The sequence below is a fragment of the Catharus ustulatus genome, chromosome 25 (assembly GCF_009819885.2).
Source record: "Catharus ustulatus isolate bCatUst1 chromosome 25, bCatUst1.pri.v2, whole genome shotgun sequence".
NCBI classification, from domain to species: domain Eukaryota; kingdom Metazoa; phylum Chordata; class Aves; order Passeriformes; family Turdidae; genus Catharus; species Catharus ustulatus.
This window is the reverse complement of record NC_046245.1, coordinates 4,003,834-4,031,578: the sequence shown is the minus strand read 5'-3', so window position 1 is coordinate 4,031,578 and position 27,745 is coordinate 4,003,834. Positions and strand designations below refer to the sequence as shown.

At 60.5% G+C, this 27,745-nt stretch overlaps 3 protein-coding genes across 6 annotated transcripts; 1 reads left to right on the top strand and 2 right to left on the bottom strand.

The window, feature by feature from the left end:
* The first annotated feature begins 262 nt into the window (after positions 1 to 262).
* SMPD2 (sphingomyelin phosphodiesterase 2) lies at positions 263 to 5,043 on the top strand. The gene is made up of 11 exons (XM_033080290.1): positions 263 to 321; positions 1,578 to 1,726; positions 2,171 to 2,267; positions 2,354 to 2,430; positions 2,683 to 2,776; positions 2,865 to 2,954; positions 3,281 to 3,363; positions 3,550 to 3,682; positions 3,754 to 3,858; positions 3,930 to 4,086; positions 4,324 to 5,043. The coding sequence occupies exons 2-11, from the start codon at positions 1,677 to 1,679 to the stop codon at positions 4,665 to 4,667; spliced, it is 1,230 nt and encodes a 409-aa protein (XP_032936181.1). The 5' UTR covers positions 263 to 321; positions 1,578 to 1,676; the 3' UTR covers positions 4,668 to 5,043.
* MICAL1 (microtubule associated monooxygenase, calponin and LIM domain containing 1) lies at positions 4,853 to 17,092 on the bottom strand. Its single transcript, XM_033080291.1, has 26 exons — positions 16,964 to 17,092; positions 13,686 to 13,880; positions 13,330 to 13,608; positions 12,493 to 12,700; positions 12,301 to 12,408; positions 12,027 to 12,125; positions 11,795 to 11,950; positions 11,486 to 11,586; positions 10,974 to 11,231; positions 10,473 to 10,588; positions 10,264 to 10,390; positions 9,954 to 10,026; positions 9,418 to 9,568; positions 9,157 to 9,344; positions 8,943 to 9,049; positions 8,810 to 8,860; positions 8,637 to 8,714; positions 8,135 to 8,309; positions 7,963 to 8,045; positions 7,377 to 7,854; positions 7,147 to 7,259; positions 6,901 to 6,999; positions 6,690 to 6,783; positions 6,513 to 6,612; positions 6,353 to 6,426; positions 4,853 to 6,249 (listed from the first exon to the last, which is right to left on the bottom strand). Exons 3-26 carry the CDS (start codon positions 13,588 to 13,590, stop codon positions 6,119 to 6,121), a joined length of 3,429 nt encoding a protein of 1,142 aa, XP_032936182.1. The 5' UTR covers positions 13,591 to 13,608; positions 13,686 to 13,880; positions 16,964 to 17,092; the 3' UTR covers positions 4,853 to 6,118.
* A 1,300-nt stretch (positions 17,093 to 18,392) lies between these two features.
* Positions 18,393 to 25,854, bottom strand: LOC117007360 (inositol 1,4,5-triphosphate receptor associated 2-like). Of its 4 annotated transcripts, XM_033080444.2 has the most exons (15): positions 24,219 to 25,853; positions 23,986 to 24,140; positions 23,156 to 23,202; positions 22,719 to 22,795; positions 22,512 to 22,575; positions 22,168 to 22,243; positions 21,897 to 21,924; positions 21,155 to 21,295; positions 20,913 to 21,044; positions 20,494 to 20,641; positions 19,979 to 20,031; positions 19,371 to 19,421; positions 19,188 to 19,270; positions 18,987 to 19,100; positions 18,393 to 18,655 (listed from the first exon to the last, which is right to left on the bottom strand). In XM_033080444.2, the coding sequence occupies exons 2-15, from the start codon at positions 24,105 to 24,107 to the stop codon at positions 18,499 to 18,501; spliced, it is 1,293 nt and encodes a 430-aa protein (XP_032936335.1). In that variant the 5' UTR covers positions 24,108 to 24,140; positions 24,219 to 25,853; the 3' UTR covers positions 18,393 to 18,498. The 4 variants fall into 4 exon arrangements, with proteins under 4 accessions (XP_032936335.1, XP_032936336.1, XP_032936338.1 ...); XM_033080445.2 differs by having other exon boundaries at positions 22,728 to 22,795; positions 23,986 to 25,854; XM_033080447.1 differs by lacking the exons at positions 23,986 to 24,140; positions 24,219 to 25,853 and adding an exon at positions 23,304 to 23,462.
* Positions 25,855 to 27,745: the final 1,891 nt, after the last annotated feature.

The window sequence follows — 27,745 nt, the reverse complement described above, 5'->3', positions numbered from 1 at the left end:
GGGGGTCTGCACCCCAGGGTGCCAGAGGGCTGCTCTGTCCCACCACTCACTCAGGCGACACAGAAACGCGTTTCATTCGCCACCGGCCGCTCTCCCCGTCCTGCGAGCCGCCCGTACCCCGCTATCCCTCCCGCAGCCCCGGCGCGCCCCGTCACACCCATCACAGCCCGTTACACCCACCACACCCGGCCGGGCCCCTCCGCCCTTCCCGGCCCCGTTCACCCCCCCTGTCCCGGCCCCGGTCCTGCCCCTTCCGCCCCGCTCCGCTGCCTGCCGGGACGCGTAGTCCCGCGGCCCCGCGCCGCTGCCGGCCCGCTGCAGGTCCGCTCTCGGCCCCGCCGATCGCTGCTCCCGCTTCTCCTGCTGCTCTCCGCCCGCTGCTCCCGGTCCGCTCCGTCCGCTCCTCCCGGCCCGCTCCGCCTGTTGCTCCGCTGCCGGTCCCGCTCCGCCTGTAGCTCTGCTCCTCCTGTAGTTCTGATCCTGCCATTGCTCTGCTCCTCGGCTTTCCCCCCGCTGCCGTCGCCGCTCCTGCTGTAGCTCTGATCCTGCTGTAGCTCTGATCCTCCTGTAGCTCTGATCTTCCTGTAGCGCCGATCCCCCCAATGCTCCGCTCCCCGCTTGCCCCGCTGCCGTCGCCGCTCCTCCTGCAGCTCCGATGCTCCTGTCCCCCCTCTCCTGTTTCCCTGCGCCCCCGCTTGCCTCGCTCCCTGTCCCCCCTCTCCTGTTTCGCTGCTCCTGTCCCCTCTCTCCTGTTTCCCCACTCCTGTCTTCTCTCTCCTGTTTCCCCGCTCCTGTCTCTCCTGTTTCTCCACTCCTGTCTCCTCTCTCCTGTTTCCCCACTCCTGTCTCCTCTCTGCTGTTTCCCCGCTCCTGTCCCTCTCTCCTGTTTCCCCGCTGTCCCGCTCCTGTCCTGCTCCACCTGTTGCCGCCGTCCCGCTCCTTGTCCCCTGCTGTCCCCTCCGCATCCCTCGGGGAGCGGGGAGCGCCCCTGGGGGCTCAGGCTTGGCAGAAGCCGCCGGCATTAATTAGCGCGGCTCAGGAGCGGAATGAGCCGCTCGGTAATCCCGAGGGGAAGGCAGAGCCTGGCTGCCGGCACCGCCATCCTGGAGCTCCGGGGTTCTCTTTTTAGCTTCTAAGCCGGAAACTGGACTATCTCACGGGGTCAGGCATGGGAGAAATGGAGCTGGGGCTGCTCCGGAGCTGCTGGCTCTGCCGGGGTTTGGGGTCCCGATAAGGATCTGTAGGTTTCCCGAGTGGGGAGGTGTGTGCTGGTGTCCCATGTCCGTGGTTGCAGTTTCACTTTGAAACCAGAGTGAGAGTCCATCCTGGAGCACAACTCACTGACAGGCAGAGGGGGTTGAGTCCTTTACCCCATTCCTGGCCCACTGGTGTCTCCAGCCTCTGGATGCAGGGTCACAGAGGTGGTTTGGGTTCATGGATCCCTGTTCAGGGGCAATTTAGAATTTGGAGGAGAAAGGCCTGGAGGAGCACCCTGAGCACTCTTCCTTCCTTCCTGGCCTTTGCCCTGGCTCAACCCTTCCGCCTTCCCAGCCTGACTCCTTGGCTCTGTCCTGCAGCCTGCACCAGCTCCTGGGGGCTGTCACCCCAAGCCAGTCCCTGCAGGTCCCCGCTTTGCCTGGGGCTGCCTGCTGAGCCCCACAACGCCCCGCCAAGCGATGGAGGGAGAGCCCACCCTGCGCCTCCGTATCTTCGACCTCAACTGCTGGTGAGTCCGACATCGCCAGGTCCCTGCCAGGCTGTGTGGGTGGAGATGGGGGCACCACACTGGGAGAGGGGTCCCACCTTGGGGTTACCTTCATGGTCCCTTCATTTTGGGGTCACACCACTCTCCCAGCCTCAGAGGGTCAGGAGGTGCTTGGCTGGGTAGTGCCTCCTGTTCCCTCGGTGTTGTTAGCCCAAGAAAAACCCCCAATTTACACCCCAAGCAAGGATGAGCTGCCTCAGTTCTGCAGGCAGGAGAAGCTGTCCCCAGACGGCCTCCCTGATATCCCTCTTGTCCCCATGTCCTCACATGACCCTTTCCTGTCTTTCCCATTTGAACTCTGCTCCTACTGGTACTGGAGCCTTCTTTCTCTCCCTCGTTGGGTCACGCCGAGAATCCCCACCACCCTGTCCCCACCAGGCCTTGACTGTCATCCCTCTCTGGCAGGGCCATCCGCTACCTGAGCAAGCGGCGGCAGGAGCGCGTCCGGCTCATCGGGGACAAGCTGCGCCAGGAGGGCTTTGACCTGGTGCTGCTGCAGGAGGTGAGGGCAGTTTGTGAGCAAAGTGCAGCCATTCCCAGGCTGGGAGATGAGCATGGCTGTTCTCAGCCTATCTCACTGTTCTCCAGGTGTGGAGCGAGCAGGACTACAGTGACCTGAAGGTGAAGCTAGCAGGCTGTTACCCGTTCTCCCATTACTTCCGCAGGTGAGAAGGGCAAGGTCTGCCCCCCTGGGGCTGGGGCAGTGCCAGGGCTGTGCCATGTCCTCGGGGTTTGCCACTTGCACAGACCACTGCAGGTCCTTTAGGTCACCTCTGTTACTGTGGGACACCCCGTGCCTGGGCAGCAGGATGCTCACAGGAGCACACTGGGATCCAGGGAGTCCTTCTGGCTCAGGGCTAGGGTGAGGCAGAGGTTTTGGGAACCACATCTCCTGACTGTGTTTTTCCTTCCCACAGTGGGGTGATCGGCAGCGGCCTCTGCGTCTTCTCCCGATTCCCCATTCTGGACACACTCCTCTACCAGTACTCTCTGAATGGGTACCCCTACATGGTAAGTGGGGTGGGGAGCACGTGGCACCATGGTGTCCATCCCCACAAAGCCTCAGTAGCCCTGACCTGCCCTTCTTCCCCTTGGGCAGCTCCAGCATGGGGACTGGTTCTGCGGCAAGTCCGTCGGCCTCGTCGTTATGAAAATCTCAGGGATCATCTTCAACGTCTACGTCACCCATGTGAGCATCCCAGGGAAGGGCCCAGCATGGGGAGGACAATGGGGAGGAGGGGAATGAGTGGCCATACCCCTCTTTTACTGTCCCCTTGCTTTAATCACTGCTATCTACCCTCTGTCCTGGGCTATGCACTGACTTAATAAAATACTGCTTGAGGCAGGGGGCAGTAACCCAGCTATACACTGGGATGAGCATCCCAGGCTGTCCCCAGTGGGGGTGACATGAAGACAGAGGTGTTTGGATGGGTTGGGTGGGTTTGCAGGGAGCTTGGGAGCAGGGCAGGTGTTGGTGAGGCAGTCACAGCCTCTCTGCTTTCCTGGTCTCTCCAGCTTCACGCCGAGTACTGCCGGGACAAGGACGCCTACCTGCCCCACCGCCTGGTGCAGGCCTGGGAGCTGGCACAGTTCATCCGGTGAGCAGCTGCAGGGTGTCCCCCTGCAGGTCCCGTGGTCACCCCTGCCCCTGGGGCTTGCACTGCAGAGCTCCCATTTGCACCAGTCCCAGTCAGGAATAAGGCTGAGGAGCACTGGGCAGGTCCCAGGCACTGCAGTCTGGTGCCAGGCAGGGCAGGGAAGGACAGCCACCTCTGTCCTCACAGACACACCTCAAAGGCAGCAGACGTGGTGCTGCTGGGAGGGGACCTGAACATGCACCCTGATGATGTGGGCATCCGGCTGCTGCGGGGCTGGACGGGGCTGCGGGACGCCTTTGCTGAGGCCACACGCTTTGAGGTGAGCTGAGGGGCTGAGTGGGATCCCAGGGCACGCCAAGAGCCCCCCACCCAGCCAGGCTCTTGCCTCAGGGCTGTAAGAACGGCTGCACCCTTGTCCCTGACAACTGCTTCACTGACAAGTCAGAGATGCTGCCCTTCCCGCTGGGCATCCGCATTGACTACATCCTCTACAAGGTAACAGGAGCGTCTGCCACCAGCTGTGAGGGGGGTGAGGCACTGGTGTGACCCCCTGTCCCCTCACCCAGGCCATCTCCAGCTTCACGGTGAAGTGTGAGGAGCTGAAGACCACCACGGGGCCAGACCCAGGCATGGCCATCCCCTTCTCAGACCATGAAGCTGTGATGGCAACGCTGCACATCCAGAGGCAGGGACAGCCTGCAGGTGCCACCCTTGGCACAGCTGGTAAGTTGGGGGGCTGCTGCCAGCATCCCCTGTGTGCTGAGGGGCTACTGGATGGACTGGTGGAGTTGGATGGAGTTCTTTGGGGATGCTTCCCCTTGTGTTGATGCTTGTGGAGGGCTGCAGAGCAATGGGGATGGGGAGAAGGGTGTGGGGATGGTATGGGGGTATAGGGATGGTATGGGGGGTACAGGGATGGTGTATGGTGGTCCCACCATGCTGAGGGCCCTGTCCCCACAGACCTGGCCCTGGCAGATGTGGTGACAGAGGCACGGACAGAGGTGGGCGTGGGGCTGCGGGCGGCGCAGCGGCAGCGTTACTTCTGGGGCAGGATGGCCGTGCTGGCCCTGCTGCTGCTGCTGCTCCTGGCCGTGGCTGCACTGGGCACACTGGCTGGACTGGGAGCAGAGCAGCCCTTCCCCAAGCTCTCCTTCTGCCTGCTGGCCTTCTTCTCCTTCACCATCCTCGTCCTCGCCACCGGTCTCCACATTTTTCACACCATGGAGGTGAAGATGCTGCACGGCACCGAGGACCAGATGTGGATGGCACTGAGGGCCTTGCAGGAGCGTCCCAGTGAAGGCTGAGCTGAGGCTGTGGGTGTCCCACAGTGTCCCCTTGACCCCACCATGTCCCCTTTTTCATCCTTGTTTTTAGCTGACTTCAGGTTTTAGATGAGCAGCACTGCAGTAGTGCAGATTTGACAGCTGCCTCTGGGTGAAATTAAGATTTTTGGGGTAGATTTATTGCACTGACCCCTGTGAGAACCACGATGGAGGCAGATTTTTATTGCTGTCTTTTTAAATACACTCTTTTGTACATGGAGGGACCCACTGGCCTGGCTGGAAGGCCTGAGACGCTGAGGCTCCCCTTGCCTGGGGTGGCCTCAAAGTTAACACTGGTGGCTGTTCTGGCAAGCAGTCCTGGCTCTGATGGAAAATAAAGATGGTATTTTAACCTTTGTCACTGGGTCTGGGGGGCTTTATTTGAAGGGAGGGGGCTTGCAGCAGGATTGTAGGACTGGTACAAACACAGGAAGGGCTGGAGGAGGTGCTGAGGGGAATGGCAGGATGAGGGCTGAGCACAGGGTGGTGCTTCTAAGACAGGAGCCTACGCCTGGGACTCCCATCCCAACACACTGGGGCTGCCATGAGCACCATTTGGTCACTGAGGCCACCTTGCAACAGCCAGGGACTCTAGGGGTGTCTGAGGTCTGTGCAAAGGCCAGTGTGGCATTTCCAAGCAGAAGAAATCCCAAAGGGGCAAGGAGAGCACAGCCACTGGTGTCCCTTGCCCCCAGTGTTAGAGTGCTGGCCCTGAGCACAATACCCATAGGATCTACTGGACAGAAAGCCCTTCCCTGGCCCAAGGGACTCATGGTAGGGTTCTTACCCTGGTTCCCTGCAGCAGCTGGGCACAGTGTGGATGTGGCATCCAAAAGCAATGGTGCAGAGTGGCTGGATCAGCCCAGTCTGTCTGTTACTGGCCCCAGCTTGTACAGCCAGATGTCCCTTGAGATGGACAGTCCAGGCTGGGATGGATGCCCTCAGCTGGGAAGGATGTCCCAAGGTGGCTTTAAGGGATCATTCCTGAAGGTGCCCCTGCACACATGGCATCTGTCCTGTGGCCTGCCTGTGGTGGCCAGTCACCTCCTTGCTGCTGGGAGCCACCACAGCCCCCTTTTGCAGTCCCCTGTGAGTCTTGTTTTCCATCAAGCACAAGGCAAAGGCAATCCAGGCACGCACAGGAATGTCCTCTCAGCACCCCAAAGCTGAATGCTCCTCGGTGTCTCCTCATGTGGGCATCCACCAGTGAGTCTGGCTCCTCCATGACAAGCTTTGGCAAGCAGGGAGCTGGATTTGCTGTGGCAGCTGCTGGCACCTGCAGGCAGCTGGGGCATTGCCACCTCCAGAGGTAGCTCAGAGTGGTGCTCAGCCCAGGACTCACACACACACACACACACACACACACACACACACACACACACACACTCTGCTTGTCCCTGGGGAGGATCCAGAGGCTCCAGGGGCTGTGCAGATCAAGCCTGCAGCTCGCTGAGCCGCTTCTCCTCCTGCAACTGGATGAGGATGTTCCGCTTATTCACCACCTCCACCAGCTGCTTCAGGATCTCCTGCTCAGCCTTCTCATCCTCAGGTGTCTTCAGGGTATCTGTGGGAGCAGGGGGCCAGGTAGAGCTTGGAAGGCCACAAGCCCTGACCTGCTCCCTGCACCATGCACAGGGATTCTCTCCCTGGAACATGCTGGCACTCACCCTCCTTGTTCATGTAACTCCGGAGCTTTTCATCAAGCTGACACTGCTGCTCCTCTAGCTTCAGTTCCTGCACCCTGTGGGGAGGAAAAGTTCTGGGTTTGTGGGGGACTTGGATGAGCTTAGCCCCCACACCGAGCAGGGAGCATCCTCCAAGCCTTACGCGATCATGAGGTCCGACTCCTCGGTCATCAGATTGTTCTTCTTCTGCACCAGGTACAGCAGCTGGTTTGTCCACTGTGTCTGCTGGTCAGCTGGGCTCTCTGCAGGGCAGGGGAATGGTGAGAGGGGTGCAGACCCCCATTGCAGGGTCACAGTGCTCTGCCCCTCCTGGCCTTACCATTCTCATCCCGGAGTAACTTCTCCAGCTTGATGCCCTGCTGCTCCAGTTCCCGGAATGTCACCTCGATCTCCTCCAGCCGCCTCTGGATGGCCTGTAAGAGAAGGGCAGCACTCATCTGCAGGCCAGCACCTGCCAGCATGTCGCATCAGGAGAGAGGGGACAGGGTACAGTGCCACACTGGGGACCTGGCTGTCCCCTGTGGGGTTACCTGGGCTCTGCAGAACCTCTTCATCTGGGATTCCCTGGCCCGGCGGGCCAATGTGCGCTTCCAGGTGGGGTATTTCTCCTCTTCCCTGAGGTCTGGGTACTGTGAAAGGATGGTGGCACGGGCAGGGGGGTCAGTGCCTGCACCAGGCACCTCCTGCCTTGGCAGCCACAGCTGAGCCAGACCTGGTGCCTCTGTGAGAGCCCAGCCATGCTGGTGGTGCCAGCACCAGCTGGGGAAAATCCTCACCAACTCTTTCACAATGCCAAGGCCTGTGCATTCCTCCTCTTCTTTCTCCTCCTCCTCCTCCTCCTCCTCCTCCTCCTCCTCTTCCTCCTCCTCACTGTCACTCTCCTCCAAATCTGCCCAAGAAAAGAGCTGTTTCAGACTGATTCCTCCCAAGTAAGATGTGGATACAGCAGGGTCCTGGAGGGACTGAGAGCTCTGCTCATCTGGAGACTCCATTTAGTACCACCTACCTTTCTGTGTGTCAATTTTCTCCTCCTCCTCCTCCTCCTCCTCCTCCTCCTCCTCCTGGCAGGCGCCGTGTCCCTGCCGCCGGGCAGGGAGGGCCTCAGGTGCTGCTTGGGGCCGCAGACGAGGTGGCTTCAGTGGAGGCTCGGGCTCTGCTTCACTGGTGAGGTTCAGCGTGGACAGACTGAGCTTCTCCAGTGGTGTGAGGATGATCTTCCTCCTGCCCCCAGTCTCCTCACCCTCCTCTGCTGTCTGCTGGGGCTCTGCTCTGGGAACCTCCTCTTCCCTCACATCCCCCCCAGGCTGTGCCAGCGGCTCCTGCTCCTCCACATCACCAGAATCTGCAGTGTCCTCAACTTCCCCGGGCTCTTCCCCTGCCTGTGGGGCTGCTGGAGTGGGCTGAAGTGGAGTGGGTGCTGACTCCATGGGGGACACACATGAGCTTCCAGCATCTGTGGGTGGGTGGGCAGCAGCAGCAGCATCCTAGGGCAGAGCCAGAGCAGAGGCGTGATGCAGCACAGGACCACACCCAACCATCCCCCCAACATTTTGCCTTTCCTCCGTCACCTACAGGGATTTAGGGTGATTTACCCCATCAGGCAGTGCTGAAGCCTCATCCCGGGCCAGGTCCATGCTGGGTGGGTGGGGATAGTGCAGCGAGCAGTAAAAATGACCTGGGGGGAGAGGGGGGCGAACTCACATGACAACCTGCAAGGTGGAGAAGTGGTGCCTCAAGCATTCCCCTCCCCAAAAGCTGCCTCACCATCCTCCTCGTCGAAGGCGTAGTCGCCCAGGCGCAGGGTGGCCCCGCAGCGCCGGCACTGGAAGCAGCCGCGGTGGAAGAAGCGTCCCTCGGCGCTGGCTCGCTCCAGGATGTACACACGGCAGCCGCAGAAGTAGCAGGCGTCACTGTTCTCCCCTGTCCTCTCCCTCGGGGGCTGCAGGGGGGGTGGACAGGCTGGGGTGGCACCGGGGGCCTGGCACCCACCCTGCCCTGTGGCTGTGCCAGCAGCCATGGGGGCACGGGGCAGGGTTTGCCCCTCTCGCAGCGCTGGGTGCTCGGGATGGGTGAGGGAGCGGCAAGCCTTGGCTCCGGAAAACCAGTTGGGTCAGGAAACAGGCAGGGAGGAGCTGGGAACCTGTGGGCGTTCGCTTGTGCAGCCCTGGTCCCAGCCCTTGGCTCAGCCCTGCCAGCCAGTGGTGCCCTCCTGGTGCCCACCTGCCTTGAGCTGGACCCTCCATCCCAAGGTGACACAAGGACCAACCTGCCCTGGCTCCATCACGATGCTTTGCAGCGGCTCGTGGGCACTGTCCGGAGTGTCTCCATCCAGCCCCGTGTCCAGCTACAAGTGACCCAAGGGGAGGGTCAGCCCCCCACTCTCCCCCCAGGACAGCTGCACTCCAGCAGAGCCCCCGTGGGCTGCTGGGGCAGACCCACCTCAGTGTCCCTGCGGCTCTTCTTGGCCTCAGTGTCCTTCTGGGCACTGTCCTGCAAATCCAAAGGGGGTGGTTAGGGTGGGGAGGGGACAGGGTTTTGGTGTGTCATGAGGGTCTGGGTGAGGGTTCCTCACCTGGGCACGTTTGTGTGCCAGGTTCCGGCTCTTCTGCAGCTTGCTGAGGAAGAGGAGGGCCCCTCGTGTGCCACAGGGAGACAGTGGCTTCTTGCTGACCTCCACCTCTGCACAGGACACGGCCATTTTAGTGGGACCCACCCAACAAAGAGGAGAGCAGCCAGCCGGCCTCAGTGCAGCCCAGGATGAGACAAATCCCCCCAAAATCTCACACCTGGAGAGGTCCTGAAAACTTGATAGAAGTGGCTGAGGTAGGTGATGAGGTCCAGGCGGTCAGGCTCTGTCATGGTGGCCATCTCAACACTGGAGAGGACAGGCTGGATGCCCAGCTCCTGCTCTGCTATGTCCAGCATAATCTGGTTGGTCTGAATGGCATCCTGGGAGTCCACTGAGTCAAAGTCCCTGTGGGGAGACGTGGCTGCCATCAGGGGGGGCTCAGCAGGGTGGGGGGCTCCGGGGGGTCCCAGTCACTCACACCAGGTCCGGGCGGAAGTGGTGGATGAGGGCGCAGAGGGCCAAGCCACTGGTCCAGGAGGTGCTGAAGTTGGTCACAGCCACGCCAGGGTATCCAGCTGTGCTGGCCTGGCACCAGCTCAGCAGCTCTTCAGAGACAGCTCCAGGGGCTGCTGGGGAGGCAAGAGAGAGGGGACATCCCCCAAGTCTACCTCCTGCCTCAGCATCTGTGCTTTAACAGGGAAGGGATCCCATGGAAACCTCCTGAGACACCCCCTGTCCCCCAGCAGCCATCCCTGCAAGCCTCATTATATGTTGATAGAACACCTGACAGTGTTCAGTCAGGCTGGAGGGGCACAGCCTCCTCCCTAGAAGGCAGTAGGGGGGCTGTGTCCCCACATGGGTCACAAGCAGAGGGGATAGAAACCATCGGTGTCTCCAGGACAGCCCGCTGGACACAGGCCAGGGGGCAAGAAACAAGGATGGGGAGGAAAATCAGGGCAGTAGCCACTTGGACATGGCTGCTGGAAGGAATGGGGCAGGACTGCTTGCTCCTACCAATGCTGAGCCGGTTGTCACTCTTCCTCTTGGAGTCCACCTCCACTGTGCCCACGAGGTAGAGGTCCCTGACCTGCCAATGGGGACATGCCAGTGGTGGGTGACCAATACAGAGCCAATGACACCACACAGGGAGCTGGCAATGACACCTGGACACTCTCACACAGCTCTCCAGAACCCTCTGCCATCCATAATGGGCAGTGCATTCAATGTCCTGGGCTTCAGGACACACCCTTTGGGGACAGGGAACTGGGTAAATCAGTGTCACAATGACAGCCAGGGAGGTCCCATGGCTTTGCTGGCCAGGTACCTGGCTGGCTTTGATGGCCTGCAGGTTGATGTTGGGGTAGCGCGTGGCCGGGTCGATGCTGTACTGACTGATGTTCTTGTTGGTGTTGTCTGGGGATGTCTGCGAAAGGTGCTGGTAGATGCTCTCCCTGCATACAAGGGACAGGGCTGGCATCACTGCTGCCATCCTCACGTGCTCCAGACCCAGCCCAGCGGGATGGGGACACTCACCTCTCAGCCAGCACCTCCAGAGGGGGGGTCCCAGCCGCCCACCGCCGCACCATCCACGCTGCGTCGAAGGCAGCGAGGAAGCCCCTGGCCACCCCGGTGCCCAGTGGCCAGAAGGGCTGTGAAGGGAAAGGCAGAGCTGGAACTGGACCTTGCATGGCTGGTCGGGGCAGCTGGGAGGAGCTGCCAGGCTTGGCCAGGGATGAAAGAGGGAATGGCAGCAGGACGCCAGGATGGGTGGCCGAGTCCTCCCCAGCCAGCACAACTGCGTCTGGGGAGGGGCTGGGCTGCTCCTCCATCCTGAACCAACCCCAGCTCTCTAGTGGGGCTGGAAAAGGGGCAACCTCCCTAAAACATGCCACTGCGGGGAGCCTGCCCAAAGATGGGGTGCACTGGGCAATTGGGATGAGAAGCACTTAGGAAGGGGAAATGTTTTGCAACCAATGTATCTTGCAGGGAGAAGGAAGTGGGGGCAGGAGGCAGCGCTGCAGGGGAAGCTCTCACCTCCACCAAGCAGTCGCCCACCAGCCCCAGGAGCAGGCGGCTCCCGTTGTGCTCCCGCACCAGCGCCGCGTTCTCCGAGCGCGTCATGCAGGTGAAGTCAAACATGTCAACATCCGGCAGGTCCCGGTGGTTGAGGGCAAACTCCAGCTCGGGCAGGCAGTAGTTGGTGGAGAAGTTGGCAGCTTCTTTGGCATAGCTAAGGAGAGCGTCCCAGTTCACATTCTCCGGGGACAGGAGGCTCTCGATGTCTGCTTTGTCCTGTGGGGATGGGGTGAAGCTGACTGGGATGTGGGAGGTGATGTTTGTCCCCCACCCAGCTCTACGGTGCAGCTGTGCCACTGCACTCTCACCACTGTGGAAGGACTTTTCTTGTAGCACAGGCAACAGCTGCTACAGCCCCTACCATCCCAGGGCTGTGCAGTCAAACCAGCATCCACAATTTGCATCCCACTTTCAAGGCTTTCAGCTGCCCATTGCTATGAGATCCCAGGGCCAGATCCTGCCCTTCTCACCTGGAGGATGACCCCCTTCTTGAGCAGGCTCTGCTTCTTGGCCGTCATCACGAAATAGTGAGTGTCATCCTTGTAGTACACGATGTTCTCCAGGTCAATGCCTGGTGACAGGGAAGGGGCTGAGCCAGGGCCATGGGGTGCCCCAGCACTGGGCTCAGACACCAAATGTCCCCTGCAGGGGGGGTAACTCGTGGGGACATGCACCCCATAACAGGGGACACCCTGGAGCTGAGCCCCCAGCTCCCTCAGGAGGGGGGCAGGAGCCCCCAACACCCCACATGCAGGGGTTGGGACCACAGGACCACTGACCTGTTTTGTTGTAGAGGTTCTGGAAGAACTTCTGGTTGTAGATTCGGGCCACGCCGCTGATCTCAGCCACCTCCACCTCAGCCCGGCTGTGGCGGTTGATGAAGTTGGTGGTGATGCCAATGGCCAACTTCCCACGCGTCTCCTTCCGCTTGAACCCTGCGGAGGGGAGAGCTGTGAGCCCCCAGCCAGCCCCCCATACTGACCCTGGGGCTGCAGGGGCACCTGTCGTCACCTTCAGGGACAAATTTGCCGCCGCCAGCTGAGATGAGGATGTCGAACTCGTAGTGGGTGAGGGGAGAGGAACTGGGCTGCAGCACAGCCTGCCAGCCACCTGCAGGGAGAGAGAGGGGTGTTCATGAATGTGTTGGTCCCCAGGGAGCAGAGGAAGGGCTGCATCTCATTCCCCCCAAAAAGGCCTGCCCTGGCCCAGCAGAGGATTGGGGGACTCAGAGTGTCCTGGGGTCCTTGTCTCCAGGAATGCCACCTGCCCTGCAGAGATACCGTACCTGCCTTGTGCGTGGGGGGAACAAGGCCCTCGAACTTCACATTGATGTGCACCTCCACCCCCAGGAGCAAAGCCACCTTCAGCAGGATCAGCTGGAGCTGCCGGATACCTGGGAGGACAGAGTGTTACTCAGGGCTGCACCCCTGACTGCCCACAGCCAGGGACCCCAGAGCCTGGTGCCCCTAAAACTCACTGATGTGGTCCAGCGTGCCAGTGCAGAAGCGCCCGTAGAACTTCTTGGCGCCCAGAGCCCTCAGGTCGTGGATGGTGAAGGGCCAGAGGTGCAGGACGTTGTTGCGGGAGAAGGAGTCGCGTTTCTCCAGCAGCACCACTCGAGCACCCAGCAGCGCCAGCTCGATGGCCGCCCGCAGCCCGCAGGGGCCAGCGCCCACCACCAGGCACTGCCACGGCACAGGGTGAGTGAGGGGGCAGCCCCAGAGAAGGGTTTGGGTCAACCCCACAGCTGGGTCAGGATCTGGTCCTCCTCAGTATCCCCCTTTTCTGGGAATCAGGCGATTGTCCCTGCAAACTGGGTTGCCCCCCATCCCCTGAACCTTGCCTTCACACAGGGCAATGGCAGCAATTAAAGCACTGGATGAGATAAGGTCTGCTGCAGCCCTGACAGCTTCTGCACGGGGCTGGGACAACAGGGCACAGCAGTCAGGACAAAAGCCATCATCTCTGGGACAAGGAACAGATGTACACAAGGGGACATCCTACTTGGAATGCTTTTTTCTCCCAGAAAGGGCTTGACAGGTCCCTCAGCCCTGCCATGGGATGTCCCCAGTGAGAGGCAGCTGGGAGGAGGAAGGACGCTGCTGGCTGGGTGGCACTGAGGTGGCATCATGCCATGGGGAGCTGAGCAGTGCTAATTAATATCCTGTCCCATTAAACTCCACCAACCTCCTGCCTGGCACATCGTACATCCTCCTGGGATGACAGCCAGAGTGTCCCAAGGGATGTTCTCACCCTGGAGACAAGGACACAGGGCAGGGAGGGACCCAAACCCCTCACCCCACACCCCGGGTACCTTGGTGCCAGCACAGGCTGTGCCCTGGTCGTAGTCCTTGTGCCCAGCTTTCTTATCCAGCTTGCTCCACAAAGCCTTGGCATTCCAGTAGTTGAGGGCAGCCTTGAGGCCGTGGTAGAGCTGCAGCCCACTGCCCTGCAGCCCCAGCTGCTGGCACAGCTCCACGAAGCAGCCCAGCACCTCCCGGCACTCCCCGGCACGCAGGAACCTCTCAAAGATGGCATGGGCCGGGTTGCCCGGCTCGTCGGCCGGCACACTCATCCCGTGTCACCCTGAAGCCTGGCACAGGAACAGCAGAGGTCAGCAGGGAGGGGACCCTCCTGCATCCCCACCCCCAAAGGCATCCCATACCAGACCTGGTGTCTCAGTGCCAGGTTTCCCAGCTGCGGGTGCTGGTGGGTGGTGATGGCACTGTCAGAATGGGTGCACTTTGTGGCAGCAGCTGACAGAACTGTCCTTGGATGCTGCACCCAGAGAGCCACGGTGGCTTCAGGGGAGGGGATGGGGAGGGCTGTGGCAGCAGTAAGTGACTTCCTCCATGCAGTGGGTACCTGCAACAGCCAAGAGCAGAGCGTGTTGTTTTCGAGCAAAGACACCGTTTCCTTCCTCCGCAGGCTCGGCCTCACTAGGGGGGGATGGGAGGGAGCTCCTGGCTTTACGAGTCAGCCACACAGCTACTGCAAAAACCAGCAAGACCAGCCCTGGGGCCGGAGGGAGCAGCCTGGCTTCTGCAGCTGGAGTGGAGTGACCTTTTCCCCCACCTCCCCTTCTAGCACTCCTGGAGTGGAAGCAGATTAGCACAGAGGAAGCACCGGTGAGGAAATCAAGTAAGTCAAATCACCTTACAAACAGCCCCATCATGCCAGGAAGCCGTGGCATGCACATTCCCCCTAGGGCATCACAAAACCCCTGCCCCTGGCATCTCCCCGGGGACCAGCTCTCCTTGCATCTGTGTCCCACTCCCAGCGCTGCCCTGAGCACCAAGAACAAAGTTTTGCCTTTTCCTGCCACTGTCGCCAAGCCCCGGGGCTGAGAGGCTCCCCCAGCACAGCAGAGCAGCTGGCAGAGACTCGGTGCTGCCAAGGAGGATCTGCTGGAAAGGCTCGGGAAGACAGAGAGCTCCCTCTCACCTTTGAACCACTCTGCCCTCTGCCCTGAGCGTTATCGCGGGCACGTGGCAGCACCCGGAAGGTGGCGGCCACACCAGCAGTGAGACAAGGATGACACAAATAAATTAGGCTGCCCTCAGGAGGAGGGGGCTGGGGGTGTGTGGAGAGTTACTTAAGCACTTGAATTTTGGCTGGAAAGACTGAATTCTAGCTGGATGTCAAACTCAGTCTCGCTCAGGACTCTCCCGACATCAGAATGTGCCTTGCAAAGCAGTTCTGCAGGTCACCTTCCCTCCAATCACTTCTGCAGGTCATCTTCCCTTCCAGCACCACACTCAGGAAATCAGGGCATTTTAACCCCTTCCTTCCTGGCAGACACAGGATAAGGCACCTGGCGTGGCACACCAGGGGCTGGCACCCAGAGTGGCAGCATGGGGACAGGATGAGCCTGGGGAAACTGGGATAGCGCTGCAAACCTCCCCAGAGAGTTTGCAGTCCTTTTACCACAGAGGCTGCCCAGGCAGCACAGGCTGGCCAGGCACCAGTGCCCTGTGAAGATGGATTGTCCTCCAGGAGCTCAAGTCACTGCACTGGCACCTGCCAAGGTCACCACACAGCAGCCCCAGGGAGATGGGACAAAGGATGGGAGCATCAATTCCAGCCTCAGCAGCCCCTGGCTCTGAAAAAACCCCTTCTCTCGGCCTTGGTTCCCACTGGACACGATGCTGGGGGAGCGTGCTGCTCAGGAAAGCTTTCCAGCCCCTACGCTTTGGCAGGGAGGCTCAGAGGGGGCAGAACAACAAGCCTTGTGTTACACAGTTTCCTACTGAAAGGATTATCCTGCCAGCATTCTGGCACACTCAAACCCTCCTGACAATTGCAAGCAAGGTCAGAAACTCCTAGGAAAACTCAGTTCCTGCAGGCTTGATACAAAACCCCAGCTTTCAGCCCACAAAGGCCAGTGGAGGAGGGCACAGCCTGAGCCAGGCTGCCTCTGGCTCGGCTGCTTCTATCAAAGCCTTTTGCATTTCTTCCCTTAGCACTGTTCCTGCGAGCAGGAGGGAGGAGGGGGGGTTGCAGCCAGCCCTGACTCATCTCATGTCAGTTTTGGCTGGCTGCAGAAATGCCTATGGGGACATCACCCCACAGACACAGGGTCTGACACACGGGGAGCACCCCTGGAGCAGGGACACCCCATCCTGCCCTGAGGGTCAGGGTCTCCCTCTTGCCCTTGGGAGGAGGTGGGGGAAGCTGCTTGGGAGCTCACGTGTCTTCCAGCACATGGAAATAGGGTGGGAAAGGACACGGCTCCAGAGCTGATGAAAGCTGGGAGGATTTTCAGCGCTGGCTCCCAGCATGGATGGGCTGTTCCGGGTTTGGGAGCCAGCCTGGACACTGCAGGCCAGGCTGCTGAGCTGGGCTGCACCAGGAGAGCCCTTCCAGTGAAAGGCCAGTGGGCAGGATGGAGGGACCCAACAGCTTGGCCAAAGCCCTTGCTTTCAACCACCAGCTGAGCTGGGAGGGTGTCAGGAAGGGATGAAGGCACTGGAAGCTCTTTCCAATGTTATTGTGCTCAGGAGAAACATCCCAGATGTGGGACTGGGCAGGGAGACTACCCTGGCCAACGCCACGGAAACTTGCCTTAATTTGGGTGGAAGGGAAAAATCCCTGCCAGCTCTTCTGGTTTGAGGCAGGGATGTGGGTGCATAAGCATATCTCAGCTTTGCAAGGCCCCAGCATGGAGCTATGGGGAGAAGGGCTGAGGAGAGGGGACAAACCTGCGTGGCCTTTGCCAAGGATCCACACACAACAGCCTGGCCCTGTCCTGGGGAGCCCTGGGCACAGACAACCTGGGGAGGAGCAAACGTGCCCCCCATTTTTGCTGCTCACCCAATCCCTGCTGCCCAACACCAGCCCACGGAGGGACCTGGCCCTTGCATCTGAATTTTGGTAAAAAGAGGAAGTCTGGTTGTGGCCAGGCTTCACAGCCCACATAATTTTCCTCTTCCTGCTTCTCCTTTACCCCAAAGCACATCTGTGATAAAGACATCTGTGTGATGATGCAGAGCATCCCTCATGGATCTCAGCAAAGCACTTCCCACCCCATCCTACTCATCACTGGGAGCACTGGTGATTCTGGGAACGGAGGAGGAGGAGCAGGAACTGCTCTCTTTTCCTTTTGTCCCGAGGGCAGCAGAAGTCAGGAGCTGGAGGGGAAAAGCAGCGAGGATGGAGCAAGGGAGAGACTGTGGGGAGGAGTCAGCCGGAGAAGAAGCGCTACCCTGCCACGGAGAGTCCCAGGGACACGCAGGACACGGTCTCGGGGGACCGAGCCCTCCCCAGGACCGCAGAATCACCGCTCGGTTTTGTCACCCCCCGTCCCCGCCTTGCGCAGCGATGCCCCCGGCGGGGCGGGCGAGGAGACCCCCGGTGGGGATGCTGGGGGGACACGGGGCTGGGCGGGCAGCAGAGCCCTGACCCCCCCACGCCCAGGGATGCTCTTCCCATCCTCACCCTCCACTCACCTCCACAGCCCCTCGGAGGGGGAAACTGAGGCACGGACCGGGGCGTGGGGAGGGACCGGAGCTGGGCGCAGCCGGGCGACAGCGAGCAGGAAACGAGCGCTCCGGCTCTGCCAGCAGCAGCTGCCGGCCGGCCCGGCCCACCCCTCCTTTGCCCTTCCCTCTCGGCCTTCCCCTCCCCTCGCCTGCCCGACCCTCCCCCGCGGCCGGGGGACCCGGGCCGGGCGGTGCCGGGAGCGGGGCGGCCCCCCGGGCCTCCCCTCCTTGTGCTGCTGCAGATGTTGCGCCGGGAGCTTTGGAGCTTTGGGGCGAGCGCAGCCCCAGCTGGGCTTTTTGTATTTGAGGGTGAGAAAACAGACTTTTCGCCAAGCAAACAAAAAGACTCGGGTGATGAAGCCAGGTCGCTTCACTCCCTCCCCACGGCGCTGTGCTGCTCCTCCCGCCGCCAGAAACCGGCCAGGAGGGTGCTGGGGACACCGGAGGATCCCGGGCGGGGGGACCCACGCAGTGCCACCTCCGCGCCCCGACCACCACAGCCCGCGTGGAAACGTCTGGGATTGTGTTTCCATTCCGCCCGGGTGGGAATGGTCCCGGGGGTGAATGAAGGTACCTTGGGGTCGCCGCAGATCGCTGCTGGCCGGGTGATTTTTTGGGGTTTCTGGTGGCGGTGTCCTCGGGGTGCTGCGGGACATTTGCCGTGTGCTGGGACGGGTGTCCCGACCAGGGGGCTCGTGTGCTGTGACGCACGGCGACAATTTGTCACGAGACTGTGGACGGTGACTCAAGGACACGGGGCGAGGTGGCGAAAGGGCGTTGGTTACATGGGCCACCCTGAGTCACCCGTGGCACTGCCGGCGGCTACAGCAAGCAAGGTGACCAGCCCAGCCCCTCCATCCCTGCCCTCCGCAGCCCCTCCGGCCCCTTCCTGGGGATCCTGGTGCAGAACCCCCACCATGGCAGTTCGGGCTGTTCTGGTCCCTGCAGAGCTGCAGGCTGCAGTGAAAGCCACGCGTGTCTCGGGGCCGCGGGAGGCTGGGGCGGACACGGAAACGGGGAGTCTGTGTCAAACCAAGCGCTTTTCTCAGGCGGTCGGAAACAGCTCCCTCTGTTTGTGAGCACTTTGTGGAGTGTGGGAAAGGCTGATCACAGACCTGTGCCTTCCAGCCCCAGCACTGTCCACCGGGCAGCAGCAGAGGAGCAGTAGATGTGTTATAGCAGGGACTGAGGGCATGTGGTGGCACTGGGGGATGTGGATCTAAAGCAAACCCACGGCCGTGGGCAGCCTGAGCTGTCCCAGCACAGGGGGTGTGTGGGAGCACACCTTCCCCCCGTGATGTACTGAGAACAGGCAGCTCACAGCATCAGTGAGAGCTTTTGCAGCTCCCTGAACCCTTTGTGATTATACCTTAGATCCTACCTCCTGCTCCGTCACTACAATTCCCCCATTTTTCCTCCCATTTTTATTATTCTAAGGTTTTGGTGTTTCAGGATGTCGGGAAGGAGCAGAGATGCCTCTCAGCTCCCCCTCCCCTGTCCAGCTAGGCCTTGGATGATGCTGCAGACTGCAGCCTCTGCAGTTCCAGGACACGGATGAGGAGGAGAAAGGCGATGCTCATGAGAAGCAGCCAGAAGAAAACCCAGTAGTGCTGTGGGAAGAGCCACGGACGCCACAGCTCTGCTGCAGACCCCTTGGACCTGGGGAGAAGGTGACCAGGGACACTTGTCATCTGTGGGAGAGAGCAAATCCCACCTCCCCCCCATCTGGGGACAAGGAGGATGTTTAACTCAGCCCCAAACCTCACTGACCCTTTTGCAAACCTGAGTGAACAAGCCTGAGCAGGGCATGGGCAACCCACAATGCATGGGCAAAACTGAGCAGGGTTGAGCTGAGGCAGCCAAGCAACACCCCAGCCTTCCACCACTAAATCCCCCAGTCCCCTGCCCAAGTGCTGGCCACCTGGGGACCACAGAGAGGCCAGCAGCCATGGGGGATGCCCCTGCTGGGCACACGCAGGGTGCTGCTCACGTCAGCCCAAGCTGCTCCGGCTCCTCGTCCCCTGTGCTTGAGCCTCTTCCATCTGCTTCTGCCACCAGCTTCCCAGTCCCAGCGCTGTCCTGGCCCTGTGGCTCCAGCTCACTCCTGGGGAGGGAGAGGCCGAGGTCGGTGCTGTCCCACCTGGGCAGTGGCAGCTGCTGCCGTGGCAGCCCGGGCACCCAGCGCTGTTACCTCTGGGTGCTGGGCCAGCGCTGGGCCCCCTCTGGCTCTGGGTCACCTGCTGGGGCTGCTCGGCTCTCAGGGCTGGCACCTGGCTGGGCAGCGAAGGTGGGAGCATCAGGGGGGATGTGAAGCCCCAGTGGCACCGAGCCTGGGGACACAGCTCCTGGCTGTCCCCACCAGACACGTCCTTACCAAGAGCTGCTTGGGGATGACGGCGATGCTGACTCTGCGGCGGGCTGAGCCCTGCAACAGAGGGGCTGGGGGTGAGCACTGTGAGGCTGCTTCTCTCCTCCTCCTTCCCCTGACTTCCCCAGCAAGGGACACCACAGGACACTGCCAACTCCCACTGGGAGGGGAAGCTGGAAAGCCAGGGAAGGTCAAAGTGAAGAGGTCTGTGCCTGTCATTACTGCTGCAAGCTGTCCTGGTGGGGCTGCCTAACCCCCTCCCCTACCTCTTGAGCTATAGGGGATCAGTGTCTCAGTCAAGCTGGTGCTAAAGAGCAGCCAAGCCTGTGGCTCTTGCAGGATGACCCTGCAATGGAAGAAGGACCTGCCTAAGATCTCTTGCCCAGGCACCCCCCAGCTTGCTGGGCACCCTATCTGTCTGCCAACAGCCCTCTGAGGCTGCCCCTACATTTTGCCTCACCCCTGGCACTTTCAGTAGATCTTCCCTGCATCAAGCAGCTGGCTGCAGTGGCATTGTTTGGGGACAAGTGGGTGTTTGGGGACAGCCAGTTGAGGGAGGGCAGCAGGGCATGGGGAGGCAGTGGCTCTGAGAATCGTGAACTGGGACCAGATACCTGCTGGAAACTTCTCTTCAGGGGGTGAGGTCTCAGCCGTGGCTCCACATCATCTGGAAGCAAAGAGAAGCCGCCTTACATCATCCCCCAGCACTAAGATGGGGCTGATGCACAGATGGTCACAAAGCTCCCTGCCACTGAAAGCTGTCCTGGCCATGTGCTCTGGGATGGCACAGGTGGTGTCCTGGGCAGGAGAACCTAGTCTCATGCACAGCAGTGGCACGAGTGGGGCTTGGTGTTCAGGAACAGAGTCCTTTTTGTGCATGGGGCCCCACTGCCCTGCATTCCCAGCTGGGTTACAGTTCTCTGGCCACCAGCACCTGCTCCCACACTCATCTGCTGTTCCACTGTCCCCTCACAACTGTCATCAGCTGTTCCCTTCCCACCCCATCAGCTGTTCCCTGATCACCACTGACTGGTCACCACGCTGACCCCCCAGAGGGGCTCGGGACCAAATCCTGCAGGGCTGCTCGGTGCAAACCCTGCACAGGCCCCGGTGGCAGAGCCCACCTCACCCTGGGTCTCCGCCAGCTGCCGGTTGCGGGAGTTTTGCTGGATCAGGCGCTTCATCTCCTCCAGCTCCGCGTGCTCCCGCATGTGGTGCCGCTTCAGGTTCTCCACGTGCTGCACCATCACCTCTGCTGCTCGGCTCATCCGGGCCTCCTGCAGCCAGGTGGGATGGGGGATCAGGGCCCCCGTCTCCTAAGGAGCCAGGTCTCTGCCAGTCCCTCCCTGTGCATGCCATGGTGCCTCCACCCAGGGAGTGCAGGTGCATCCCCTTCCTGCTCCCAAGGGCAGGTGGATGGATCCCTTGCACCCTGGTAAGCGCAAACATGAGGTCAAGGCCAGCACCTGAGGAAGGACAAACCCCAGCAAGCCCAGGGATGAGTCTGTAGCACCTTCCATCCCTGCCAGCCCTGGGCTGTGCACACACCTGGTGTACAGCCCCCAGCTTCTCTGCAGCACTGGTTGCCCGCTCAACAGCAGCTGACAGCACGGCCAGGTTGTGCTGCAGCTGCTCCAGCGTCTCCTTGCAGCCTGTACTGGCACAGGATCGGCCCAGCCTCTGTCGGGGAAAGGATGGAGCTGCTGGAGCTGGCACTTTGAGTTGGCCAAAATCCTCTGGGGCTGGACGATCCCAGCATGTGCCAGCCCCCTGCCCTGGTGCCCACCTACCTCCAGGGCAGCTCGGCACTGCCCCAGCTCCTCCTGGATGTTTTCCTCTGCTGCATCCCGTGCCCGTTTCTCCACCAGCACCCGTTGCTGCAGGGTGAACATGTCGCAGCGAAAAGCCAGGGCTAGGTGGGCAAAGGCTGCCTGCGGGGTGGGGAGGTGAGAGGTGGGACACTGGGCCATGTGCTGCTGTCCCCAAGGCACAGACAGACCTCCCAGCGCGCACCAAATGGGGCAGTGCTTAAGATAATTAGCACTTGCCTTGCCCCAGCACCCATTATGCTGCTGCGTGCTGGGGACAGTCCCTAGGGATGCCAGCCCGGGGAGAAACGTCCCCAAGGCAGCCGATAACGCATGGAAATCTTGAGCCCTCCTGGCAAGAGCACACGCCGGGCAGACGCCAGCCCTCGCTGCGGGTCCCGGCTGACAGCTGAGCCTGACTCAGCCCTGGCACTCGCAGGGAAATTATTTTTATTAGCGAGGTTTCTGCCGCCTCCCCGGCTCAGGGCGCTCTTCAGCAGCTGCAGAGCACTTTGTGGGATTGCCGGGCACGCAGAGGACAGACTCATGGAAATGCAGCTGCCTCCAAATGCCAAAAGCATCTCTGGGAAAGGGTTTATAAGGTGGCTGCCAGGGGACTGCAGTGCCTGAAGGAGCAGGGCACGGCCATGGGACTATGAGCCAGCACGGTTTCTGTCCTTTGTCCCCCTTCCCCAGCCCACCCACGGTCCCCAGCAGTCCTCACCTCCAGGTCCTGCTCTGTCAAAGCCACCCTGCAGAAAGAGAAGTGCTGTCAGGGATGGAGGCATCATGGGGGCTGCATGCTGAAAATGCCCTTTTTCTGCTCCCAGGGGTGCCAGCCACCACAAGAAGTGGGAAGCCAAGTGCTCATTGTGTGGACAGCAACTCTTGTGCAATGGAAAAGGAGGAAAAGTCCAACCTCCTGAGCCGTGCTGTGCCCTGGGACCCCCCTGTCCTGCAGCCCCTGGAGGGATGCAGGGGTTCACTGGCCTTACCTGTGCAAGCCAAATCTGTCCAGCACTGAGAGCTCACTGGGGAGACTCAGCAGTGACTCCTCCAGAGTTTCTGTGTCTGCAGGAAGGCAGGGGGGACACAAGAGATCACAGGTAAGGGCTTTCCCTCGGCCTTCCCTACTCCCTCTGCCCTCCTGTCTTAGCAGGGGGTAGGTGCCCATGTTTTGGAACCATCCCCCAGCATCAGGGGGGCTTTAGGTCCTCCCAGGCCAGTCTCCCCCATGTCCCCACCAAGGGAGATGTCCCTCATCAGGACATGCTCCCATGCTTGTCCCCACCTACAAATCTTCCCCTAAGGGACCCAGCTGGGATGGGGACTCACCCACCTTCTTTAGTCCTGTCACAGTCCCCGGGGTGCACAGCCTGCTCCTGCACGGCCCTGCCTGGCTCCTGAGGAGCACAAGGGTGCAGTTGGAGCAAACCTCTCCCTGCACAGCATCCCGAGAAGACCAGCACAGAGGAGCTGGGGGGGCTGGCTGAGCCCAAGGAACCAGGCAGGGAAGGCCTCCCCCACCTGTTTTCCTCCCTCTCACCTCTCTGACCTGCTCCACGCTCTGCTCGCTCCAGGCCAAAACCCCGCCTGGGTGTCCCTGGGGACTGCTCATCCTGCCTGGGGACAGAAAGGGTGGTGGGAGCTGGGTCCCCTCCCAGACTGACACCACTTCAGGAGAGACCCCCAAAACAGCCACTGGCACTTCTGCAGCCTGCAGGCTGCCAAGGGACGTGAGCTGGCAGGTACCCCCCAAAATATCCCTGTGGGATTAAGGGAGCTGGAGCTAAACTTGGCCAGGGCAGGGGGAGGAGGGACAGGGATCCAGTGCAGAGGGTGGATTACAGCTGGTGAGGCAAATCCAGGGGATGGGGTTGGGGTCCCAGGGCTTCAAGGGGTTGCAGGCAGGTGCTGCCAGGCCAGGGGACACCCCAGGAAAACCCACCCTTCTGACCCCATCCCCGCCTGGGCTGCCCTTACCTTCATCCGGAGATGGGGGGAGCCCGGACAGCTCTGCCTGCTGCTCCCTGTGGAGTGAATCCCGGTTAAATCCTAAAGAAACTCCGGAAGCATCGGCAGCATCCCACCCCCCACGCTCCCCAGCTCCCTCGATGGGGCTGCTCCGGACCTGGGTCCTTCCCGAGCATCCTCCACAGCCTGCTCCGTCCCTGTCCCGCTCTGCCTGCCCCGGGCGAGCCGTCCCCTCCGCTCCTGCCGCTGCTGCAGAGCCCCACAGAGGACCCGCCGAAGCCGTTTCCAGCCAGCAATGAGTCACCAAGCAGCCACTGCTGTACTTTGCCTCAGCAATGTCTTTTTTTTTTTTTTTCCCTGCTCTGGCTGCCAAGCGGACCTCGCTGCGAGCCGGCCTCTTCCAGCACCACAACAAACCCAGAGCCCAGGAAACATCTCACAGCACCCCATGGGGATGGCAGGGCTCCCTAAAAGTGCACTGGGACAGGTTTATCACCCCATAACCCTTCCTGGGTGCCAGAAGGTCTGGCAGCTCTGTAGCATCCCTGGATGCTGATGCTGGAGGCCACCAGGGATGGCAGGGCAGTGAGTGGGGATACAAGCAAAGAGCCCAGCACCCAACTGGGAGAGGGTTTGCACCCCCAAACTTTTATCCCTGGGTCTGGAAAGAGCTGCAGAAGGGCTTTTCTCTCACCTGCTGGCGAGCCTGAGAGCAGTGGCTGCAGGAGAAGGGGCCACCATGCCAGAACGATGCTCAGTGTCCCTCTCCTGGCACTGCCATCACTGTCCCATCCTTGCTAGCCCCCCTAGAGCCGCTGGGTGAGTTTTTGTGCCCGTACCTGAGAGGTGAGGGGCTGGGTCTGGAGCTCGTCCTCTGCCGCTGCCGCCGCCGCCGCCCCGGGGCCGGTCCCTGCGCCTCCTCCTCCCCCTGTCCCAGCGAGGTCCCTTCCAGTGCCTTCATCTGTGGAGTGCAGAGGCTCCAGGAGCAGCACACCTATCGTGAGAGACCCACATTAGCTGCGCGCAGATGGAGAACGCCTCTAAATGTTATATTTTTAAAGCGTTTTCTCACCCAGCAGGAGCTTCGAGCTCCTCTGCTTAGCGTGGAGGCATCTGTGGGAAAAGAGGTGGGGAGGCCCGCTGTGATTCAGGGGAGGCTGGTGGGATTTGGGCGGGCATGGAGCAAGGCAAATGAGAAATTCAATTCATTTCTGGGCAGTGCTGAGGGTGAACTTTTCTGCTTGCCACCCCCATTTCCTTCCCCCAGGGCAATCCTCGTTTTGGGCTTGTGATGTGGGTCAGCTTCATGGGGGGAGGTGAATTTGCGGCCACCAAGCAGTGCGAGCAGTCAGTGCAGAATGAGAGCAACCCCCTGTTCTCCAGGCTGCAGAGAGGACAATCCCCAAGCTCCCAGACAAATATAAAAATTTCCAAATATAAGGGAGCTTGGATAACTCATTTAAGCTGTTTCACAATGTTTAAGGAATCAGAGGAGGATGCAGAAGTCCACAAAGTCCCTCTCCCAGCCCAGGGTGAAATCTCTGTGCACAGGGGACTGTCCCACAGTGACTCCTCGCAGGCTGTGCCATGGACATGCAGATATAGGAGAGAAGGAGAATTTTTTGTCCAGGATAGGAAATGCAGGAGAGATCTAGGGGGACAGAGAGCAGGGACTGCTTGAAGCCCCTCGTGCCTGTGCAAAGCCTTGGCTAAGCTCGGTCTAAGTCAGCCCAGCACCAAGCAGGGCCATCCCCCAGCTCCCAGCGCCTGCTCAGCCCGGATGAAGGTGTAAAAAGCAGCACTTGGCACCTGCCAAAGCCAGCCCATTTCACACCTATAGAGTGGGAATTGTCGCATGACACCTCCACCCAGGGGCTCAGGCTTCCAGCCAGCAGGGATCAGGCAAACTCATCACAGCAGCGAGCACCAGAGTGCTCTGGAGGGCTGGTCCCTGCTGCAAAGTGCTCAATCCATCACAGCCGCGGCTGACCCTGCCGCTCTCCCCAGCTCTGACAGCCTCACAGACACTCGCTCCTTATCTTGGTGATACGGATGGAAAAGATACGAGACACGCAGCTGCTTTGGCATAAGGAAACCCCTGAGATGCCAGACCGGGCACTTTCCCTCACTTTTCCAAACGCTCCCCGGGCCATCATTACCTGTCGGAACTCCTCTCAAACAGCCGAAGGCAGATGCTGGGGCCACCCAGCTCGGACCCGGCACTCAGCTCTGGGGGGTCCCCATCAGCCCCGGGAGGGGTCGGGGCACGGCGGGACCCGCAGCCGGGGTCGGGGCTGCTGCCGGCGGCGGAGCCTCCCCGCGGGGCAGGGCAGCCGCATCTGCGGCAGACGGAGCTGCGGGCGGCGAGCCCGATGAGAGAAGGCCTTTAAAGGAGATGCATGAGAGCGGCTGGGAGCTCCCCGCGCCGGCCAGGGCGGGCAGAGTGGTCTGCAGGTGGCCAGGAAACCTCTGCTTTTGGTGCGGGGCCAGACCCTGCAGCCGCTCTGGGGAGGTGACGGAGCTGGCAGAGAGCAGGGCTGCTCCTCCGTGTGTGAGCAGAGCCTCAGCATCGCCCAGGCAGGGCGCAGGGCAGGGTGGGGGCAGTCAGGAGAGATGGGGATCCCCCCTTCATTTTAGGAGGGCCCAGGCTAAACCGGCCCCTGTAGCATCTTATTCGGTGATGCAGGGAAACCCCTGTGCCCAGCAGCCCCACCCCTGCTGCCCCTCTGAGCAGCCCCACTTTCCCCCCGGCCACCCCTCGCTGCCCCATCCCCAGCCCAACCCCTTTGCTCAAATCCATCCCATCCTCTAAAGCCGCTTTCTTCCCCTAATGAGCTTACAGCGAGTCGGGCTCTGTGTTCAGGCAGCTGCTGTCACCCCCCGTGACAGGGAGCCCAGTGGACACTTGGGGTCTGCAGACCCCTTCAGCCCTGAGAGGGCAATCAGGGAGAGCATCTCCCAGAGCCAGGGCAGGCTTGGCCCAGGCTCTGACCAACCTCCCAGAGTGAGAGCCCAGAACACAGCCCCAGGGGTTGCAAAACAGGGGGAGTGAAGGATGGAGACCCTTGCAGAGAGCCCCAGCTTCCTCCCCAGGAGCAGCAGCTGGCACCAGGCAGCACATCAGGCTCTGTGGCCTCTGCTCTGGTGTCCTGGCAGGCCCAGGGCTGCTTGGTGGGGACACAGACCCAAGGACACCATGGCACTGGTGCCAAGGACACCAGAGTCTGGTGCCTCTGTTCCCTCCCACGCTCAGGGGAGGGCTCACGAGAGGCAATGCCCCTGCTCACAAACCACTCTGTTCAAAGAGTCTCTAAAAGCATTTACTAAAAGCATGCAGGGTTTTTTAGGCATTCTTATTTTTAAGCTAAATCGTGACTGCAATCTAGGTATCACAGAGCCTCAAGCAAGGAAAAGCAGCCCAGTTCCCCTCACACAGACCTGTTCAGCAGGGAGGAACGAGACCCTGCTGGGAGATCTCCAGCCAAGGGGGGTGGGTGGCAGCATGTGGCTGCAGGCTCTGCCTTTGTCCCCTGTCCTTCCAGCAAGGTCCCTCACAGTCACAGCAGCTACAGCAGCAGCATCGTCCAGGGCACCTGAAGCTGAGCTAAACTCAGATCAGAGTGAGTGTGGTCATCTGGATTATTCACTTCTTGGAAGAAAGCTGCTCAGACTGACGCTGACTGCTGCCACTGATGTGCCAAGCATGATTTACAGGTCTGTGCAGGGGCCCAACCACACGACAGAGCCCCAGCCCTCCCTCAAATTACCTTTCTGTGGCCCTGGCTTCCCGAGCTGACAGGGACCTGGCAGCCACCAGACTACCCCAGAGAGAACATGATTCTTATCTTATGATTAAAAGGTTGTTGGCAAAAATACCCCAACCAAACAAAAAAAACCCCAACAACAACAAAACAGACAAGAAGGAAAACTGCTCTTTCTTTTTATCCAGTTTTAAATCCCAAGTGAAAAAAATAAATATTGTTGAGCCTCTCCCAGAGCAGTTCAGCCTCACCTTTGGGTGTCACAGCCCCCAGGTCCCCAGGCAGAACTGCATCAGCATGTTGGGAATTACACAGAGATTAGCAGGCTCTCACTGGACACACAGTTACCTCCAGGGACAAGTGGGGTGACCTCTGGCACTGCTGCAAGAGTGGACACAGCAACAACCTGGAGCTCCTGCTTGGAGAGGGGCAGCCCCTCTGGGGATGCACACAGGCCATATTCAGGAAAGTCACAGAGTTCAGCCCTTTCCAACAAGGTGCTGCATGCCCAAGGCTCCTGTATGGCTCTGATGTCTGGTGTTTAACATCCATGGACCCCACAGCCCTGCTCACCCCAAAGTTCTCTGCTGCCTGACCACAGCCCCACAAAGGCACCTGGGGAGTGGAGGAATCATCTTGTCATGAAACTGGTTCAAAAATCCCTGGGGAGGATGTGGAAGCAGCAGAGTGGACAGACAACCCATGCAATTGCATATAATGAAACTCCTTCAAAAAACCCCCAAGAACTACCAGGCCAAAAAGGGAATTTCCCTCTGTAACGTGAAGTAAAACTCTATGAACAGAAGAGGAAGCAGGTAAGGAACCACTGCCAAATATC